Source organism: Budorcas taxicolor, chromosome 2 (genome assembly GCF_023091745.1).
Source record: "Budorcas taxicolor isolate Tak-1 chromosome 2, Takin1.1, whole genome shotgun sequence".
NCBI classification, from domain to species: Eukaryota; Metazoa; Chordata; class Mammalia; order Artiodactyla; family Bovidae; genus Budorcas; species Budorcas taxicolor.
In genome coordinates, this window is record NC_068911.1 from 70,175,915 (window position 1) to 70,196,035 (window position 20,121).

The window sequence follows — 20,121 nt, forward strand, 5'->3', positions numbered from 1 at the left end:
AGCAGTGGGTGAAAGAAAAGGTGTATGATTTGCTCAGCAAATCTGAAGATGATATGGAACCAGATCACTGAATTCTAAAGCCACTTTGATGGGGATTCTACCACACCCTGACACTGTAAGCTACCAGAGGCAACCCTGTTGGGAGGCTAGTACAATACCACCTCTCCCTGGCTCCCTGAAAATGTACCAGCCTCCATTTTAAAAAGCCATATAGCTAAAGTAACTCTTAGCAAATGCAATGACTTTTTTACCTTCCAAAAGAAATATGAATAACCTATACTACTTGTAGACAAGAAGATAACCAAGGGCAGGACTACCTAATGCCAGTGAGGCATCACAGGCCCTGACAATGAAGGTCCTTGAAAGAGCAGGTCACAAACTTAGTAGCGTATACTTTACACTAAGAAAATACAGGTAAAACTTGTATGTGCCCAAAGTCGATGCTACATCTGTGGCAGTTCCCTTTCTTTCTTTCACTGGGATTTCCTCATATCCCCCACTCAGATTCCCTTTGTTAAAATGTAGAAAAAAACAATTAAAATTTGGTTTTTATACCACAACAAGGAGAAAAAGAGAGAAGGCAAAAGGAAGGTATGTTATAAAAAATGAGCACATTAGCAATAGCAGGAAATAACAGCTTTGTGTTGAGAGAGAAGAAAGTTAAAATAAGCAGGTGCATTAACCAAAAATCATAATAGTTGAGGGTCACTTATTTTAAGGGTAGATGGCTCGGTGGTAAAGAATCTACCCACCAATGCAGGAGACGTAGGAGACTAAGATTCGATCTCTAGGTCCGGAAGATCCCCTGGAGAAAGAAATGGCAACCCACTCCAGTATGCTTGCCTGAAATATTCCAAGGACAGAGGAGCCCGGTGGGCTACAGTCCATGGGGTCGCAGAGAGCTGGACACGACTGAGTGATTGGACACACGAGGTGGTCCCATTTCACAATGATCTCCAAGGATCTCTGCGTTAGCACCAATGTGAACTGTTACTAATAATCATGCCCCAGGGCATTGTGAATAAGGAGAACTGTGTCCAACATACTCAATATGGAAGGGGAGTCATAGTTTTAGAAAGTTTCAGCTGTCTGGAATACGTAACTTAATAGAATATCTCATTTCATTGATGATGCGTATCATCTCTCCTCAAACCAGTTGTTTCCATTTCACTGAGTTTATACCCTTGCTACTCAAAATGTGGACCTTGGGTCAACACCATGGCACCACCTAGAAGCTCTTTAACACTGCAGGAGCCACCCAGACCTGCTGAATCAGAACATTCTTTTTAACCAGATTCTCAGGGTTTGGTAGGACATGTATCACCTGGCTCCTTACCCTATGATTCTCCTTCTTGCTCTCTCGGCTCCAGTCACCCAGGTTTCCTTCTACTCCTCATGTACTCCACACTGTCTCCTCAGGGCATTTGCCTCAGCTGTTCCCTCTGCCTATAATGTTCTTCTCCTCATGCCCTCTCTGTGCAGTGCTCTCTGACCACCCCGTTTAAAAGTAAACCATCCTCCATCCTCATCCTCCATGCTTTGGCCACCCCCAATCTCCTTTGCTGTGTTTTCTCCTCTATAACACTTCACCTTTCTAACATCCCACACAACTGATTTAGGATTATGGTTATCGCTTATCGTTCCTTTTCTAGAATGTCCCTTTGCTAGAATGTAGCATCATGAAGCAGAGAAGGCAATGGCACCCCATTCCAGTACTCTTGCCTGGAAAATCCCATGGATGGAGGAGCCTGGAAGGCTGCAGTCCATGGGGTCGCTGAGGGTTGGACATGACTCAGCGACTTCCCTTTCACTTTTCACTTTCATGCATTGGAGAAGGAAATGGCAACCCACTCCAGTGTTCTTGCCTGGAGAATCCCAGGGACGGGGGAGCCTGGTGGGCTGCCGTCTATGGGGTCACACAGAGTCGGACACAACTGAAGCGACTTAGCAGCAGCAGCAGCATGATGCTAGGACTTTTTGACTGTGTTGTTCCTTGATGTGCCCGAACAGTGCCCATGAAGTGTGGTCTACAGGCCAACTCTTGCCTCTGGTCTCAGCTAGATCACTGAAGAAACTTAGAGTAGTTTAAGTTAGAGTAAGAAATTTAGAAAAGTATAAATCAATTTGATAGTGCACAACACCTAAATGGGTGATTATTTACCTAGTAATTCATTTCACTGTATTTTACAAAAATATCAGACTGTGCAATTTGAAAATTAAAACATCCAATTCCAATTTGGTCTTTTTAAAAATAGTTTGAGAAGCACTGGCCCAGGAAAGTTCCTGGCACTTAGTAAGTATTAATAATTGTTTGCTGAAGAAATAAAGAGAAGAACAAATACCTGAAGAATAAACTTTTACATAGTAAAGGACTGCTGCAGTCCACGGTGTCACAAAGAGCTGGATACAGCTGAGCAACTGAGCTGAGTAACTGAACTGAGTAAAGGCAAACCAGGTTTGTATATATGCCTGTCAGTCCAATTAAATAATTTCTGCTTGGATTAGTGGCAAAGTGATTCATGTTATGTACTTCAATATACTGTGCTTTCCTGTCCCATGTGAAAAATATAAGGCTCAAATGATCAATGAAGGAAATTTCTGAGACTCCCTGACTGACTAACTGAAGATAGCCTTTGTCCAAGCCCCACATTTGGACACTTTTTCCCCTGGATGTTCTGAGCAAAGCTGGCCTGATTAAGTAATTTTAGATTTATTCCCTGCTTTCCCCTACCCTCACCTCCCTCAGATCTCTTTATAAAACAATGAAGTTAGCACTCACTGAAAGTTAGAAGGCAAGCTTGTTGGATGTTAGTGTTTTCTTAAAACTGAAAAGGTCATAATATTCTCAGGCTTCTATAGAATCATGGATTGCAATAATGGATCATTTAAGGCAATGAATTAAACACTAAAGTATAACTGGCTAAAATGTCTTACAGAGTAAATACACTCATTTCTGCAGCTTATCACTGTGAACATATAAATAAAACTGGAAATCTTTTGTTCCTCAGCCATCTTTCTTGGCTTCTAAGGTCAAGAGGAATCTGATTTATAAAATGCTTTTTCCTGCCCAAACCTTCCTTCCCTCTCCCCCTGTTCAGAACAACAACAACAAAATGAAATGGCTTGGATTTCTTAAACTTGTTCCACTGGTATGCTATACCTCTTTGGGGGTGTTAAGAGACCATGGACAGAGGAGTCTGGAGGGGCACTGTCCATGGGGTCACAAAGAGTCAGACATGACTGAGCGACTAAGCACAGCACAAGAGACCTTTATTTTGTTCCAGGATTGTTAGAAGCACAGTTTAAAACTTCTCTGACTCATTTACTTGAGCTTCATTTCATTCTTGCTTCCACTATATCCTATCACAGTTGTGAATGCTTAAGAATTCAATTTGGGGACCTAGGCTAGTTTGCAAGGACAGAATTCGGAAATGAAAAGACATGGCTCTAGAGAGTTTAAAGTCGAGTAGATGCATGTGAATAGCTGTAATACAAGGAAGGGTGTGGTAAGTACTAAAGGAAAATCAAAGTGCTCAGAGGGTGGACTGAAGAATGGAGGGGACTTTGAGAATGAACAGTGAGGTAAGGGCAACAGCATGAACAAAATCACGGAGGAGAGAAAGAACACACTTGGCATGCGTCGAGGACAGAGAGTAGTTTGGTATGGCAAAGCACAAAATGAGGAAGAGAGATCAGTGAAGACAGAGCTGGAAAGGAAGACAGGAAGAGTTAGAACAGAGACAGCCTTGTACGTTGTGCCAAGAAGCTTACAGTTGATGCTAGAACAACAGGGAGCCACTGGAGATTACGGTGGAAGAGAAAGCTATGATTAGGGAATGCTTTAGAAGAGCTCCTCAGGTATCCATGCATGAGGCAAGCTGAGAGAGGAAAAGAAGCAGGAAGACGACTTAGGATACAGTTGACAAGAGTTTAAGGAGAAGTCATGGTGATGGTGGCAAACCAAACAGAGAAACCTCTAGATGGGAAGGAAGGAGCAATCGTGACAGGAAGTACATATGAACATTTGCAGCAACTTATTAATAAGTTTGACTTTTGCAGGCACTTATCTAAAGACAGGGAAAGATGATTATAATCCAACATGTCTCTTCAATAGTTAATTCAAAATGCAATATATTTTTACTCCTCCTAAATGATACCACCAAAACTTGATGCCTCAAAATAAGAACTTTATTTCTGGACCCATTTTTCACGTTTAACTTTGCATTTGTACAATGTCAATAGCATAAGTACCATTGCAACATCTGACCTAACAGTGTACCATTATGACGAGCCAGACACCATGCTGTGCCCTTTACTTCTACCAGCTTATTTAACCCTCAATACAACCTTTTGGCTATGAATTACCATTTCCCTCATCTTACATGTGTAAGTACTAAGGTAAGGAATTGTTACATAAACGTATGTAACAGGAAAGCAGAGATTTGCATCCAGGCAGATCTGACTCCAAAGGCAGAATCTGTGCCTTTGGCTATTCAATCATGCTTTAAAAATTTCTTTTTACATGTATTTTAAAGTAGAATGCTAGAAGAGAACAAAGACCAGATGGAACAAAGAAAACAAACAGCAAGATGACTGATAGAAACCAAAATATGTCAACAGTCACATTAGATGTAAACGGTCTAAACATCCAAATTAAAAGGTAGAGATTATCTGTTTGGATAGAGAAAAATGCCAGCCAAATTCTCGCATAATAGATTCCGTTCCACCACATGATGTTTTTCCTCAATTTTCATTTTTGCACCACTCTTGCCCTTACCTCACTGTGGCCTTATTCCTGAATATTACCTGGCTGTGAGGAAACTAGTCCATTGGACAGATTTATCATTTCCTGCATGTTCATTTAAAACGTTCTGCTATAATACACTAATCCTCTCTCATCTCTCTTGAAGAGTTAAATTTCATATGGACTGAAGGTCCTAACACGTATATCACGCATTTGCTACTTCATATTTTACCATTTTGTCACTGAAAAACAGACTAAGAAGAAACTTTGAGAAATCTGAGAAACTATATATTGCAGAAAAATAAATGAGGTCAACAGTAAATGTACAGTAGCTTCTTAGTATTAGTATTTTAAGTTGAAAAGATTTCTTCCTTGGGAATGATCCAAAATGTGTTTAGTATTTTCTGGTTCATAAATATTTCTTATGATCTTGCTTCTAGTTTATCTTCCAGAAGTATTGATTATAGCTACTCATAACACCCCAAACCGACTTTTACTATATTCTGTAGCAAGAATTTAGACAGGGGGCAAAAAATACCATTTTCCATGAGTGTGGCAAGATGTCTGTATTCTTGCTAAAAGAATAACCATGTTGCCAAAAGGGCAGAACTACTCTCTAAATCCATATTCTTTACCAAGCCCTAGATTTTGACTCTGAACTGTTTGCCTCACTGAAAGCTGGTCAGTTCTCTCTCTTCCCTGGTGTTGTTGTTGTTTTTAATATGGAATGCTTTGCAGATTTGCATACCATCCTTGTGCAGGGGCCATGCTAATCTCTGTACCTTTCCAAACTTAGTATACGTGCTGTTCAAGTGAGCACAAGAAAGTTTTAAAGGAGTTTCTTAATTTAGCCTTCTTACAAGTAAAGGGAAAAGTATGATCTTTGATATTCATTTTTTTTCCTTCAGAAAAAGTAAACTGTTACTTTTAATGAAAGTTTTGTTTCCAGTCTTTAAGGCTTTCCATATCTGAATTTTCTCCTAACGTTAGATCATACTAGTATCAGAGTACTGTCTTCTACACAGCCTGTCTAAACAACTCATTAAAAATTACACAAGCATGCACATAGTAGAAATAGCTTGCAATTCAAAATGTCCTTCTTACCAGATTTTGCAGGGGCTCCCCTCGAAGGACTCAGTCCTGGGCAATCTGGAGCAGCATGGCATATCTGAAAAGACAGAATCAGTCCCAGAAACTGAGTGCTTCAGAAAGACCCAGTAAAATAATAATTATTTTTATCCTCTGATGAGTCAGCCTTAAGAGCTTGGCTTCCATTTAACTAAGGGACCCTGAACTTCAATCATACTAGGGAAAGATTTAAGTATATTGGGGTCATGTGGTGAGTTGTTCATGCCTTACAGTAGAATTGAGTGGAGGTCCTCTCCTTGGGGGCAATTAGCTGCAAAGTCTCAACACCTTTGCCTCATCCATTTATTTCTTCCTCTGAACAAGCCAGCCTAACCCCCTTGTAAATTAATTATAGTCCGTATAAAAAACAGCTTGTGCTGATTTTCTCCTATACTTAATTTTTATCCCTGAGAAAGAAAAAAGAAAACCAATAGGAAGGTATTAATCTACTTAACATTTCTAAGTGCATCATCCAAAGGATTTTGTTTTTTTAATCTTACATATGCTCAGCAGAGTTACTGGCAAAAACTGTACATTTTCTTCATTTCATCCTTTCAACATCAAATAGTAGGCAGCAAAAATTGGATCAGACTTCAAAGCCTGCTGTGGGCTCCAAGTCACAGAGAGACGCCTCCATTTCACATATTGAATTCGAGCAGGATATCAAAGTGCTACCAAAGAACCTCAGGTCCTTACTCAAAAAGAGGCTCTAACATCTGTAGAGAGTGGAGTGCACAGACAAACCACCTCCGGGATCAGCTAGCATTTATTCTCAGCAGCAAATTTCCAGGCTTTTGATTCTCTCTTCGCGGTACCTCCCTGCCTCTCTGCTGAACCAAAATTCTTAAGCAAGCTGGGCTTTTGTCTCAAAGCCTTCAAAATATCACTAACAGTTCATGTCTGGATGGCTTGCTTGACCAAGCAGCCACAGACAGGCACCATGACCACAGACTTGGATGAGTCTGTCATAAGGATAGACAGTTACTTCAGAGTCAAGGATGTCCAGCTACCTTATTTGAGTGTCCTGTGAAGACATCACATCCTTTGGAAGAACTCTGGGTTTGTGAATGCCTAAAAATAAAAATATAATAATTATTATTTTAATAATATTTTTAGAAGGCTTGAAAAATTTAAAAAAAAAAACCAAAACTTACAGAGATTGCTTTCCTCCAAAGATGGATCAGAACAAACTCTCATTAAGCATCTGTTGTTTTCCATTCCAATCCTTGGTTAGAAGGACATAGTCAACTTAAGGAAATGTATCCTATCAGGTGCTGCTCATACACCCACAGTCAGCCTGAGATCCTAAGACCCAAGAAACTGCTCTGTTTAAAGTTGTGTGATCTAATCTACTTTACTACCGGGTGTTCACAAACATTACCAAGTAGCCAACCATGATGCTAAGCCTGAACTTCCAATCCAGCACCTTAATCACATTGTTAAATAATTCAAAATAGATCCTCTAGTCAAATAAGTTTGGGGAATGCTAAGATGTGTGTGGGTTAAGAGGTTTCCTTACTGCAGAATGATCTTTCACAATCACAATACACATTTAAGGATTTCTAAAATGGGGTGTGTGTGTGGCGGGGGGAGAATTCAGTTCCCTAAACTACTCAGAGCAAGAAATTTAAAAAGTGATCATTAACATCTATTTAAATACTAATGTTTCATGGAGCAAAGTTTGGAAAAATCAACTTGTATAAAAAACCCAGAAATTGGAACACATGGTTTACAAGTGTGATGAGGGACTTCCTTGGCAGTCCAGTGGTTGAGACTCTGCACTTCCATGGCAGGGGGCCTGGGTTAGACTCCTAACTGGGGGATGAAGGTCCCATATGCTGCACATTACAGCCAAAAAACAGTAGAAATTATTTTTTTAAAAATGTTTAAGAGTGTGATGATTATAGCTCACTCACTGCTAAAACAGGCTCTTAGAATTCCTTTCAGATGGAAGCCAGGAGTATGGAAAGCACTGACTAGGTGTAGGGAAGACTGGATATCTAAGTCCTGCTTCAAAATCCATCCTCTCTCTCTGGGTGTCTCTGTCTCTCCTACACATACACACAGGCATGCATGTACATTTACACACATTCGATTGGGTAAATTTCTATGGTATTCTGGGTTCTAGTTTTCCTCATCTATAAAATGAGGGGATTGAAATAAACTATTCCTAAGGACTCTCCTAGTTCTATATTAAAAATCTTACTGTTTATTTAAGCTGAGCATTTCATTTTCTGAATTTCTGTGAATGGTTCATTAGTATCACCTTCAAAATGCATCTATATATAGATTATAAGCAATGCACGTAAGAGCTCAGTCATATCCGACTCTGCCACCATATGGACTGTAGCCTGCCAGGCTTCTCTGCTCATGGAATTTTTCAGGCGAGAATACAGGAGTAGGTGGCCGTTTCCTACTCCAGGTTATAAGCAATATACCCATCTAAAAATATCACATCAATATCTGTGGAGAGGAGAGTATGCTGATATATTTATTTGTGTATATACTTGTTTGTCAAATGTCTCCCACTATGGAATGTTAGATTCCAAGAAGGTAGAGACACAGTCTGCTTTATTATGTACTCTGTATCAGCACTTAACCCTGTACGTAGTACGCTATAAGTGCTCAATAAATATTTCACAAGTTGAATAAATAAAAGGATGACTAGTGGACTACCAAAATATGGACCATGAAGAATACCCTTTACATCAAAATTAAATTAACTAGCATTTATAGTTTTCATATTTTAAAAATGTGTTTATATATCTAATAAGGATTTCACAACCATTTGAGCTAAGTGCTTTAATTGCCTATATTATACAGCTGAAGAAACTGTAGATCAGAGAGGGTAAAAGGTCTGCCCAGGGATCATGGCACATACCTGGCCTAGCTAAGACACTGACCGCTGTTAGTCTGATTCCAAATACTCTGCTCTTCCTCTGAAGAATGATACCCCCATGCCCTTGGGCCCATGGAACTCATTCCTGTCAGCTTAGGCAGGTCCCAGTGGCAGTGGGACACCTATAGAGAGGTGGATTCAGGTTTTCCAGGAGTCCTGGTGGGCTCTGGAGAAAACCTAAGGAAGATAATTTGGCTGTTGAATTACCATGGGGTCTCCAATTTCTGCCTTTCCTGCCCCAACAAAAGAATGAAACCTTTTAACTCCTCTAGTTTGCAAGGATTTTCAGGACCCAAAGGTCAGTGCACATACCTTCCAACAATACACTGAAGGTTGGCTCATCAGTTTGACTGCCTTGTCATTCAAATCTTTGGGAGGATCTAACGCATCTCAATATAATTTTTGCATTTGTTACTTGGTTTTAAAAGGCAAAGGTAGGATGAGTAGTGTCCAAAGGCAAACAGATTAGAAAATACTTGATTAAACAAAGTTAAGCAGGTTTCTTCCCTAAGAAGATTTCCAGAATGTTTAACTTAATAATATGCACAATGAAACCTCAACAGTAGGGGAGAACAGGCAGCATTTCCCAGACATTATCCTGACAATGGAAGCCTCCCTTCATTGGGGCATGTTGAGGCCCTGGTTCTTACAACACATCTTAGAAAACACGAATCTGAGCAGCCCTTATTTGAAACAACTTTTGCCTTAAAAGAAAAAAAAAAAAAAAGGTATAAGTCACTTTTCTTCAAAAGTCTATAACTGCCTCAACTCTTTTGCAGCAATTTTATCAGATATCTTGCCATTTGCCTCAGGGACTTGAGCCTGGCAGCAAATGGATAACACTTTGCAAGTTGTCATCACCAAAACACAGTCAATACTTATTACCTGCATACGTGCCACCAGACCATGGTCAAAGCATGGATACACGGTTATCTCATCTAATACTTCCAACAACCATGTGGATTAGTTCTATTTTTATACCCATTTTACAGGTGAGGGAATTAAGGATCAAGAAGCTAATGACTCCTTGGTGGCTCAGCTGGTAAAGAATCCACCTGCAATGCGAGAGACCTGGCCTCAGTCCCGGGGTTGGGAAGATCCCCTGGAGAAGGGAAAGGCTACTCGCTCCAGCATTCTGGCCTGGAGTATAGTCCATGGGGTTGCAAAGAGTCGGACACAACTAAGCAGTTTTCACTTTCAAGCTAATGACTTGGTTAAATGTCATAACTAGTAAATAGTGCAGCATAAAACCTGCCTACATAAAAAGGAGACTCCAAAGGGAAGTGACTGATTCAGATACAAATTATCAATTGCTGATAAAATGTTAGACAAATGGTTGATGGTGAATAGGACGTGCAATATGATGCCAAAGCACCACCACACAGATTCCTTCTTTAGGTCATAAGGAGAGTAAGGGAACTGCATACTGGATATGTATACCACCTCAATTCAGTGCAATCTTAGCACACTAATGCCCACACAACACTGTCTTGTGATGTGAGACAATATGAAATATTCAACATCACCCAGGATACTTATACTTTTTCATTTAGTTAAAAACTTAACTTTAATCAAAGCTTTTACATCTGATGTATAGTTTATCTAAAACACCCAGTATAGAGGGGTAAACTAGGACTGCAAAAAATCAAGCAGGCAAATATAGAAGATGAGTTTATTTTATGGGATAACTGGTTCATTATTCCAACAAATCAGTGTCATGAAAAAGGGGAGTCTTATATATTAATAGAGATTTAGGGGACATAACAACTTGATATAATGTGATGTCCTACATTAGATCCTGACTTGGACAAACAGGTATAAAGGACAATTCTTCAAACAACTAGGAAATTTTGATTGGTATTAGATGATGATAACAAATTATTTATTTTAAAGCATGGTATTATTTTGAATCTGTAGGAGAAATTCTTTGAAATAACTTATTTTTCTCAGCCTCTGTTAGGAATCTGACGCTAAATGACAGAAGCAGTCCATTTGGTTATCAAAGGGTGGTGAATAGGAGGTAGTTGTCTCTCTGGAAATGATCCACTGCATATTTCCAGGGCTCCTGTAGCCTCTCAGAAGCCACGACTGAAGCCTCAAGCAGATTGCCTGAAGGGCTTGGCCACTCCACTGCTTTACTGCAGTCAATTCATTGAATTGTGGGTTCTTGGGGAGATGAAAACTCTGTCACCATTGAAAACCCTTCTGCTCGGTCTCTCCCTTGAATAAGCCCCCAAACAAACTCAAATCTAATTCTCTTTTCTTAAACCAATTCCAATGCAACAGGAAGAGAAGCAGGGTGGAGGCTGGCTCTCGAGCACATGGCCACTGAGAATGCCACAGCATCTTTGTTGTGCAGCAAAGATCCACGAGGCCAGCTGGCTTTGTCATGCTGGGCTGGCAGCACTAGGTGAAGTCACCTTGGTCCAAAACTGGGTCTCAGCTTTGCAGCCTCCAAAAGTTAATCTGCCAGTTCTTTGAGGGGTAATGTATTTTCGGGAGCTGAGCTGTACTAACCAAACTCAAAACAGTCATATTTGAAAAGCAGAATGCTATTGTGTAACTTTACAGAGAGTACAATAGTCTGGACCAAACTTTGCCCCTGACTAATTCGTTGTTATACTCTGCAGACCAAATTACACATTCGAAGGAAAACAAAGGAAGCAGGGTGCTCTTCGAGGATCTGACCAATCAGGCTGGTCTTCTAACTGGCCTTTTTCAGCTTTAGGGTTAGACTCAGCCACTTTTTTTCCTAGACAGGAATAGAGACACGCTGGCTTCCCTTTGATTTGCCATTTTCTAGATTTCATTTAAATTCCTTTGTGCAGTTTTTATTAATTTTGATAAAACTTGCAAGATTGTGTCTTATCTTTTATCGGTTATAATGTAGAATGGTTTCTAGAACTGAGAATCCCACTAGTTGTTCACTAATGAGACAGTTAGTCATTCACTTACAAGCATATTCTATTTTAAAGCAGCTTATTTTGAAATTAAGGTTATTCAACCTTAATTTCTGCAATCTCTGAATAAGATGGCAGTTATTCATTGTGGGTAGATTTTTCTTAGCTTCCTATTGTCTTCAGATTTGGGAATAGCTCCTGGAAACTCTTGTCTTACTTGGTAGCCCTGGGAGAAAGGCTAATCAGCATAACCAAGCAAATCTGTTCTTGCCTCTTTGATAACTCTGAAAAAAAAAGAACCTTTTGTACATGGAGTTTTTAATATGAAGAGGTCAATTTCTTTTTTCTAAGAAGCAGCAATCAATCCATCCTGCCAAAGTTATGCTCAGACTAAGATATTTTAACACAGTAGGAGACCCATGAATCTAGAGGGAGGCACGCTTCAGGCAAATAAGTCAAACAATTTTCCTTCTGGAAGTTATTACCATGAAAGATAACAGAAAACATAAACACCTTGAGAAATGGTTTCAGTAAGTTCAAGTTCTGAAGGTAAATTAAGACATTTAAGGAATGGTATCAGAGAAGAGGACACTGTCCTTTGTAAAAGATCCCATGCTAACCTGAGCACTGTAAAAGATCCCATGCTAACCTGAGTGCTAACAAGGCTTCTATATGAGCTGGCCACAGACTGAACCCAAACGGCAACTCAGGAATTCTTGTTTAGTTCTTACATGGAATGTGAATATTCAAAGGGCTGAGAGTATAAATGTGAAACAATACCCAGATTTGAATCTACCAACATTGTATCAACTATGTATCAACTCTTTCCTGAATTATATCAGCTAGGTGTCATTGCATATTCTTACTGCTTACATTTATTTAAATAGCTTTGAAAGCACAGAAGATTGGAGGATAATGCTTTAAGAACACAAATTATTAAGTTGGAAGGCACCCAAACTGTATAAGTTAATGCATGTTTATTACAAAAACCGGAAAGTTAAGATTTCTAGAATGCTGTGTTGCTTTCTATTCACCACCACAATAAATATTTGCCAAGCACATGCTAAATCTCCCAGGGCTGTATGCATATTTCTGTGCTTTTATCTGCAATGGCATCTTCTTCCTTGACCACCTGGCCATTGCATCCTTACCCTTTAGCTCTGGTGTTGTCTCCTCTGAAGAGTCACTACTGCCCCATCCCCACCCTGGCTACCTCTCCCACTTGGGGCAGAGTTGGAGGTCCTTGGTGTATTTCCACAGTCTACTGAGCATAACCATACTGAAAACTTGGTTCTGCAACTGACTTATCTGGTACTTACATCCTGACCAATTAAAAATGTCTGAAAATCATCTATTGAAGGTGAGCTTTATCAAATTTTGATCAAGGGAGAGAAAGCAAAGAGCAAGTACCATAATACACTTGGCTTTTGAGATATCAGAGCTGTTCCTATTGCTATGCTCATCAGTTTTACCTTTTCTTCTCTGGTCTTTATTTGATGAAAATGCTCTCAACTCCCAAGTGGTCTGAATATTCACCAATCACTAATCAATGAAAATGCAGCAATATCTGACTTTCTCCCCAAAGTAAATGACTAAATGATCTGGTGGCAAAATGTTTCCTTTGTTCCCTCTTTCTGATTAAAAATATATATTCACTGTTGTACTGTATAAAATACAGATATTCAAGGAGAAGAAAATAAAGAAATGGAAGAATATCCACACCCAGATATAATCTTGCTTCATATATTTTCAGATTCTTTTCTATGTATATAATATACATTAAAAAATAATGGCTCATGATATATTTGCCATTATAACTTACTTTTTGTATTATGAGCATCTTCCCATATATTTAAGTGGAATACAACATAACATTTATATAGTATACACCTATGTCATATTTATGGCTGTACAATACTACATAATTGGTTGGTATCACAAGTGATGTAAGTAATCTCTTGTTTTTGGATATTTGTTTCCAGTTTTATGACATTATAAATGTGCTCAGTTACTCAGTTATGTCTGACTCTTTGTGATCTCATGGACTGTAGCCCACCAGGCTCCTCTGTCCATGGGACCTCCCAGGCAAGAATACTGGAGTGGGTTGCCATTTCCTACTCCAGGGAATCTTCCCCACCCAGTTATTGAACCTGCATCTCTTTCATCTCCGGCATTGGCAGATGGATTCTTTACCACTAGAACCACCTGGTAAATAATGGGTCATTAAGGATATGTCCATATAGTTACGAGTATATCCAATTTAATATCCAAAAACTTTCTCAATTTTTGATTAGGATAAATTTAAAGCTATTAGCTTAAATGATGAACAAATTTTCTACTTTAAAGCTTTTGAATTGTATCATCAAATTCTCCTTTAAAAAGTAACAAGAATTAACACTCATAACTATAAAAGTATGAAAGGCCCCGTTTGTCGTATCATCAACACTGGCTATTATCAGTATTTTTCATCTTTGCTTACCTCTTAAGTTAAAAAAAAAAGTAACTCATTTTTATTTTAATTGACATTTCTTGATTCTGAAGAGGGAAAACATTATTCCTGGGGTTTCATATATGATATGAAGGAGATACAAAAAACATAGGAGAAATGAAAAGAGAAGTCATACAAAATAGGGTCACCACTATAGTAGGAAAACAGAAAACAAAAAAGAATGATCACAGCTTTTGTATTATTTTTTTTCATTGGGTTTGCTACTTGGTAACTTTTCTGTTTTGAATGCATGCACTGTATCTTACCCCAAGTCAGTGTCATTACTCAATAAGTTGAATATGCAAATTATGCTTAAGTATATGGATATTTGTTTGCTGTTGGACACATTCTAAATTTTAGAACATGGCTCAAGGAGAGATTCATAAAAGGGCTCAAAAAGGCTGACAAATATTTCATGATGCCATTGCTCCCAGTTAGCACTGCTAGTTTATGTGCTGCTGCTGCTGAGTCGCGTCAGTCGTGTCCGACTCTGTGCGACCCCATAGGCGGCAGCCCACCAGGCTCCCCCATCCCTGGGATTCTCCAAGCAAGAACACTGGAGTGGGTTGCCATTTCCTTCTCCAATGCATGAAAGTGAAAAGTGAAAGTGAAGTCGCTCAGTCGTGTCCAACTGTTAGTGACCCCATGGACTGCAGCCTACCAGGCGCCTCCTCCATGGGATTTTCCAGGCAGGAGTACTGGAGTGGCGTGCCATTGCCTTCTCTGCTAGTTTATGTACTTATGCTAATATCCCAAGTCCCACTGAGCTCTTTAAATTTGATCATATTTGTCTGCCTCATTGCTTTTCCCCATCCATGAGTCCATACAACTTTAATTTGTCACTTTTGTATTCTCATTTCTATAATTTTTTTCTCCTTTGCTATTTTATTACAGGCAGCTGTCACTGTGCAAAGTCAAATGTAAGAGCAGAAGATTTTCTTCATTCTGCTGAAAATTCTTCTCTTATTGGGGAAAAAAAAAGGACACTCAACACTCGACATGAAGCTGACTTCAGTTCTTTGTCAGCAACCAAGGGACCATGAGAAAATCTGACCTCAGGCTTGGGAATGAGTTAAGATACACAGTGAGGAAGAACGCATGACCCAAAGGGCTGTAGTGCCATGGGCTGAGGGCCCCAGCACAGCCAGAGGAGCTGACCATTCGATTGCCACATCTACACGAGCAATACGGAGCCTAGTAGGGTCTCCACTTCACAGCTGAAGCTTCGGCTTTTTGAGGAGCCTGCCCTGGAGGCACCTAGATCTGCATACACAAACCCAGAGCACAGAGCCTGTGCTCTCAGCCTGCAGTGCCATTTTGTTACTGGACTATTCCAGATATTCACTCAATCATATCTGGGATCTTAGTAAATGACACCTGGGGTGACAAACATCTAACTATAAAAAACATGCCGCTGCTGCTGCTGCTGCTGCTAAGTTGCTTTAGTTGTGTCCAACTCTTAGCGACCCCATGGACTGCAGCCTACCAGGCTCCTCTGCCCATGGGATTTTCCAGGCAAGAGTACTGGGGTGGGGTGCCATTGCCTTCTCCAAAACAAAACATGCTGGGGGCAGATTAAATTAAACTAGGTCTGGAGATAACTCTTAAACCCTGAACTGCTGACATTTTACTCACCTTATGTCTGTGGGCTAATATTAAGATTATAAACATTTATGCCACAGTTAAGGCTCCAATTTGGTGGCAAGCTTTGAGATTCTGTATGATTGTAAGAACAATAGATACTATATTGAACAATATAAGGTCCTGAACAGCCTCTCAGGCATCATCCATTTATTCCACAAATATTTATTGAGCCCCTTTAATTTATCTCCTACTATTTTGGGGGATACAAAAGTGAAATCTAAGATGCCTCTGCTCCTAAGAACCTATATTTCTAGCAGGGAAAGTAGACAATAAATGAAAAAATAAGTAAATATGTTAGCATGTTAAACAGAAGTAAGAGCCAAAGAAGAAAATTAAAGCAAAGAAGGGGTAAAAGAAGTGGTGGAGGCAGGGTCTGCAATTTTAGATTAAGTGGGTACAGAAGGTGACATAAAAGTAAAGATTTTACTAAATAAATATACTTCCCTGGTGGTTCACACAGTAAAGAGTCTGCCTGCAGTGTGGGAGACCTGGGTTTGATCCCTGGGTCAGGAAGATCTCCTAAAGAAGGGAATGGCAACCTACTTCAGTATTCTTGCCTGGAGAATTTCATGGACAGAGGAGTCTGGAGGGCTACAGTCCATGGGGTTGCAAATAGTCAGACATGACTGAGTGCCTAACACTAGTAAATAAAACAGAATTCATGTCTTTGAAAGTGTTGTCAATAAAAAGCTCCTAATGGGTAAAAAAACTTCATATGTTACTGTACCTTGGGGCTGGAGGACTGATGTAAACACTTGGTAAAAGTTTAGCAACACACTTTATGATGTGTGTGTGTGTATATGTATATATGTGTATATATATATATATATATATATATATATATATATATTCATGACATATATACACATATTCATGATACATTAGTTCCAAAGCACTTAGGCTAGTGTTGTTATATAAAATATAGGACACTCAGTTAAATTTGTATTCCAGGTACAAGATGAATAGTTCTTTTACTATAAAAATTTTCAAATACTTCATGGGACATACTTATGTTAAAAAGCAATCTGTTTTTTACATAAAATTAAAATACCTGACCTGCCTCTTGAGAAACCTATAAGCAGGTCAGGAAGCAACAGTTAGAACTGGACATGGAACAACAGACTGGTTCCAAATAGGAAAAGGAGTACGTCAAGGCTGTATATTGTCACCCTGCTTATTTAACTTATATGCAGAGTACAATCCTGAGAAACGCTGGGCTGCAAGAAGCACAAGCTGGAATAAAGATTGCCAGGAGAAATATCAATAACCTCAGATCTGCAGATGACACCACCCTTATGGCAGAAAGTGAAGAGGAACTATAAAGCCTCTTGATGAAAGTGAAAGTGGAGAGTGAAAAAGTTGGCTTAAAGCTCAACATTCAGAAAACAAAGATCATGGCATCTGGTCCCATCACTTCATGGGAAATAGATGGGGAAACAGTGGAAACAGTGTCAGACTTTATTTTTTTGGGCTCCAAAATCACTGCAGATGGTGACTGCAGCCATGAAATTAAAAGACGCTTACTCCTTGGAAGAAAAGTTATGACCAACCTAAATAGCATATTCAAAAGCAGAGACATTACTTTGCCGACTAAGGTCCGTCTAGTCAAGGCTATGGTTTTTCCTGTGGTCATGTATGGATGTAAGTTGGACTGTGAAGAAAGCTGAGAGCCCAAAAATTGATGCTTTTGAACTGTGGTGTTGGAGAAGACTCTTGAGAGTCCCTTGGACTGCAAGGAGATCCAACCAGTCCATTCTGAAGGAGATCAACCCTGGGATTTCTTTGGAAGGAATGATGCTAAAGCTGAAACTCCAGTACTCTGGCCACTTCATGGGAAGAGTTGACTCACTGGAAAAGACTCTGATGCTGGGAGGGATTGAGGGCAGGAGGAGAAGGGGATGACAGAGGATGAGATGGCTGGATGGCATCCCTGACCCAATGGACGTGAGTCTGAGTGAACTCCGGGAGTTGGTGATGGACAGGGAGGCCTGGTGTGCTGCGATTCATGGGGTCACAAAGAGTAGGACACAACTGAGTGATTGAACTGAACTGAACTGAAAATATCAGTGGGTATCCTGTATCTTTATCTGCCAAATATGGCAACTCTAACTTGGGCAAATCAGCACCTCAGCTTCTTCATCAGCAAAACATAAATAAAAAGTCTTGTCAAAACTAGGGCAAAAGGATTAACTTGTCCTTTCTGGCAGAATAAAATAAAAATATAAGATAACATGGTTTTAAAAGGGTTAAATTGAGATGCCTATATGGTTAGAATTTAGAAATCAAACATACACTCAGTAACGTGTTATACTTATTGCTGTTCTGCAAGACAAGTCCCTGAACACGGACACTTCAGGCTCCACAGGATAGAGAATGACAGTGACAAGTATCTGGAATGGCTTTCATTCTGGAACCTTCCTCTCTTCTTTGGGTGGGGTCATAGGTAACTTCTGGGTTAAGTTACAGGCTTAGCACTTTAAAGACTTGTAGAGGCAAAGCAAACTTCAGAGACCATTCACTACACTTTTTTTTCACATTGTAAGTGGGGAAACTGAGGCCCAGGGGCTGCTATAACATGTTCAAGTGAGTTGGAGGGAGAAACGGGTCTAACAGCCACATTCTTTGGATGATGCTCTTGTCACCAGTGCAGCCCTCAAAGATAATATTAAATCTCGTTCTCCTCCCTTAGTTCTGAAAGCAGTGCTCAGTTTGCGGAAAGAAAAGCAAGAAGCACTGAAACGCAGAGCAGGATGAGCATGGCATGAAGTCAGGGGACCCCCAGACAGATGAAGGAGGGGGCATAAGAAACACTAGTTAGGGAGTGTTGAAAAATGAGGTGAAAAAGTCCAAACAAGATCGTGTGTGGTGGGTACAGACTAGTCAGTGAGGTCACAGCGGTGCTCAAGGACAGATACCTAGCTGTGCCATGCTGATGTGGACAGCTGATGTAGGTGTGGATGAAGAGGGATCAGTTTCTAAAGAGAAAGTGGCTGATGGACTGCCCTGTCTAGAAGAGGGATGTAGTACTGTCTTTTTTTTTTTTTTAACATTTTAACTTAACTCAACTTCACATTTAGAAAAAAGACACAAGAATAGTGTACGGAATTCTGTATATTCCTCAGCAGATTCTCCAGATATTAGAATGTGCACATTTGCTTTATCCTCTCTTTGTGTCTCTGACTTTCTTTTGGTACATGTATACTGATAATACACACATAAAAATACGTAATTTTTTTTCCAAATCATCTAAGAGTCAGTTGTACCTGATATTCCTTTACCCCTAAATACTTCAGTGTGTGTTTCTTAAAAGCAAGGGTATTCTCCTATATGACTGCAGCACAACGCTCAAAGTCAGGAAATTAATATTACTACAATGCTATTACCCAATGTATAGATTAAATTCAGATTTTGCCAATTGTCTCAATGATGTCTTCCATAGAAAAAGAAAACTTTGGATTGTACATTGTATTCAGTTGTCATGTTCCTTAAATCTCCTTTCACCTGGAACACTTCCTCAGTCATACTCTGCATTTGATTTTGAAGCCCACAGGTCAGTCATTTTGGAAGAAGTCCCTTTGTTTGGTTTGTCTGCTGTTTCTTCATGATTAAATTCAAGTTATGCATATTTTGCTGGAAATCCACTGAAGTGATGTTATTTTTGTGCATCCTATCAGGAGGCACGTGCTGTCAACTGTCTGATTATTGGTGATACTAACTTTCATCACTTGGTTAAGGTGGTGTCTGCCAGGTTTCTCCCACTGTTCTTTTGAAACTAATAAACATCTTATGAAGATTTCTTCTAAAACACTGTTACCCCTTAAGCTTTCGCCTATTGGTTTTAGCACCTATGGAAGAGTCCTGCCTGAAACAATGACTATTTAGATAGCTGGCAATGGTGATTTTCTGCCTGCAGCATTCTTTTCACACGTGTTTCACATTTGACTGCAAGGAAAAGCCTGCTCTGTTTCTTCCTTCCCCACCTCCCTTCCTTCCTTCCCTACCTCTCTTCCTTCCTCTGCCTCCTTTGTTCCTTCATTTCCTCCTTCCTTCTATCAATGTGGATTCATGAATTCTTACTTTATCCAATATATTATATTCTTTTATCATTACTTACTTTGATAGTGAAGTTGTCTTCAATTTGGCTTAATTTTAATGGGTTGGGAGTAACAGACTTCAAAACAAGGACTTCAGAGAGGAACATATAATACTTAAGGAGTACATAAAGAAAGATGAATTCCTCCAAAAAAACAACAACTCTCCTTATTACTACTACTTATGAGTGTTACGGCATCAGACGAGATGCCGTGTGATTTGTGTA

At 39.6% G+C, this 20,121-nt stretch overlaps 1 protein-coding gene and 1 non-coding gene across 2 annotated transcripts in view; both read right to left on the reverse strand.

The window, feature by feature from the left end:
* Window positions 1-20,121, reverse strand: part of MYO3B (myosin IIIB) — a 427,435-nt gene that overhangs the window by 84,061 nt on the left and 323,253 nt on the right. The window contains 3 exon segments of the mRNA XM_052652976.1: window positions 5,849-5,925; window positions 5,927-5,946; window positions 6,883-6,943. Coding sequence (XP_052508936.1) covers window positions 5,849-5,925; window positions 5,927-5,946; window positions 6,883-6,943 — 158 coding nt within the window.
* On the reverse strand, window positions 5,461-5,564 carry LOC128044010 (U6 spliceosomal RNA). The gene has a single exon (XR_008199003.1). It is a non-coding gene; the product is annotated as a U6 spliceosomal RNA (small nuclear RNA).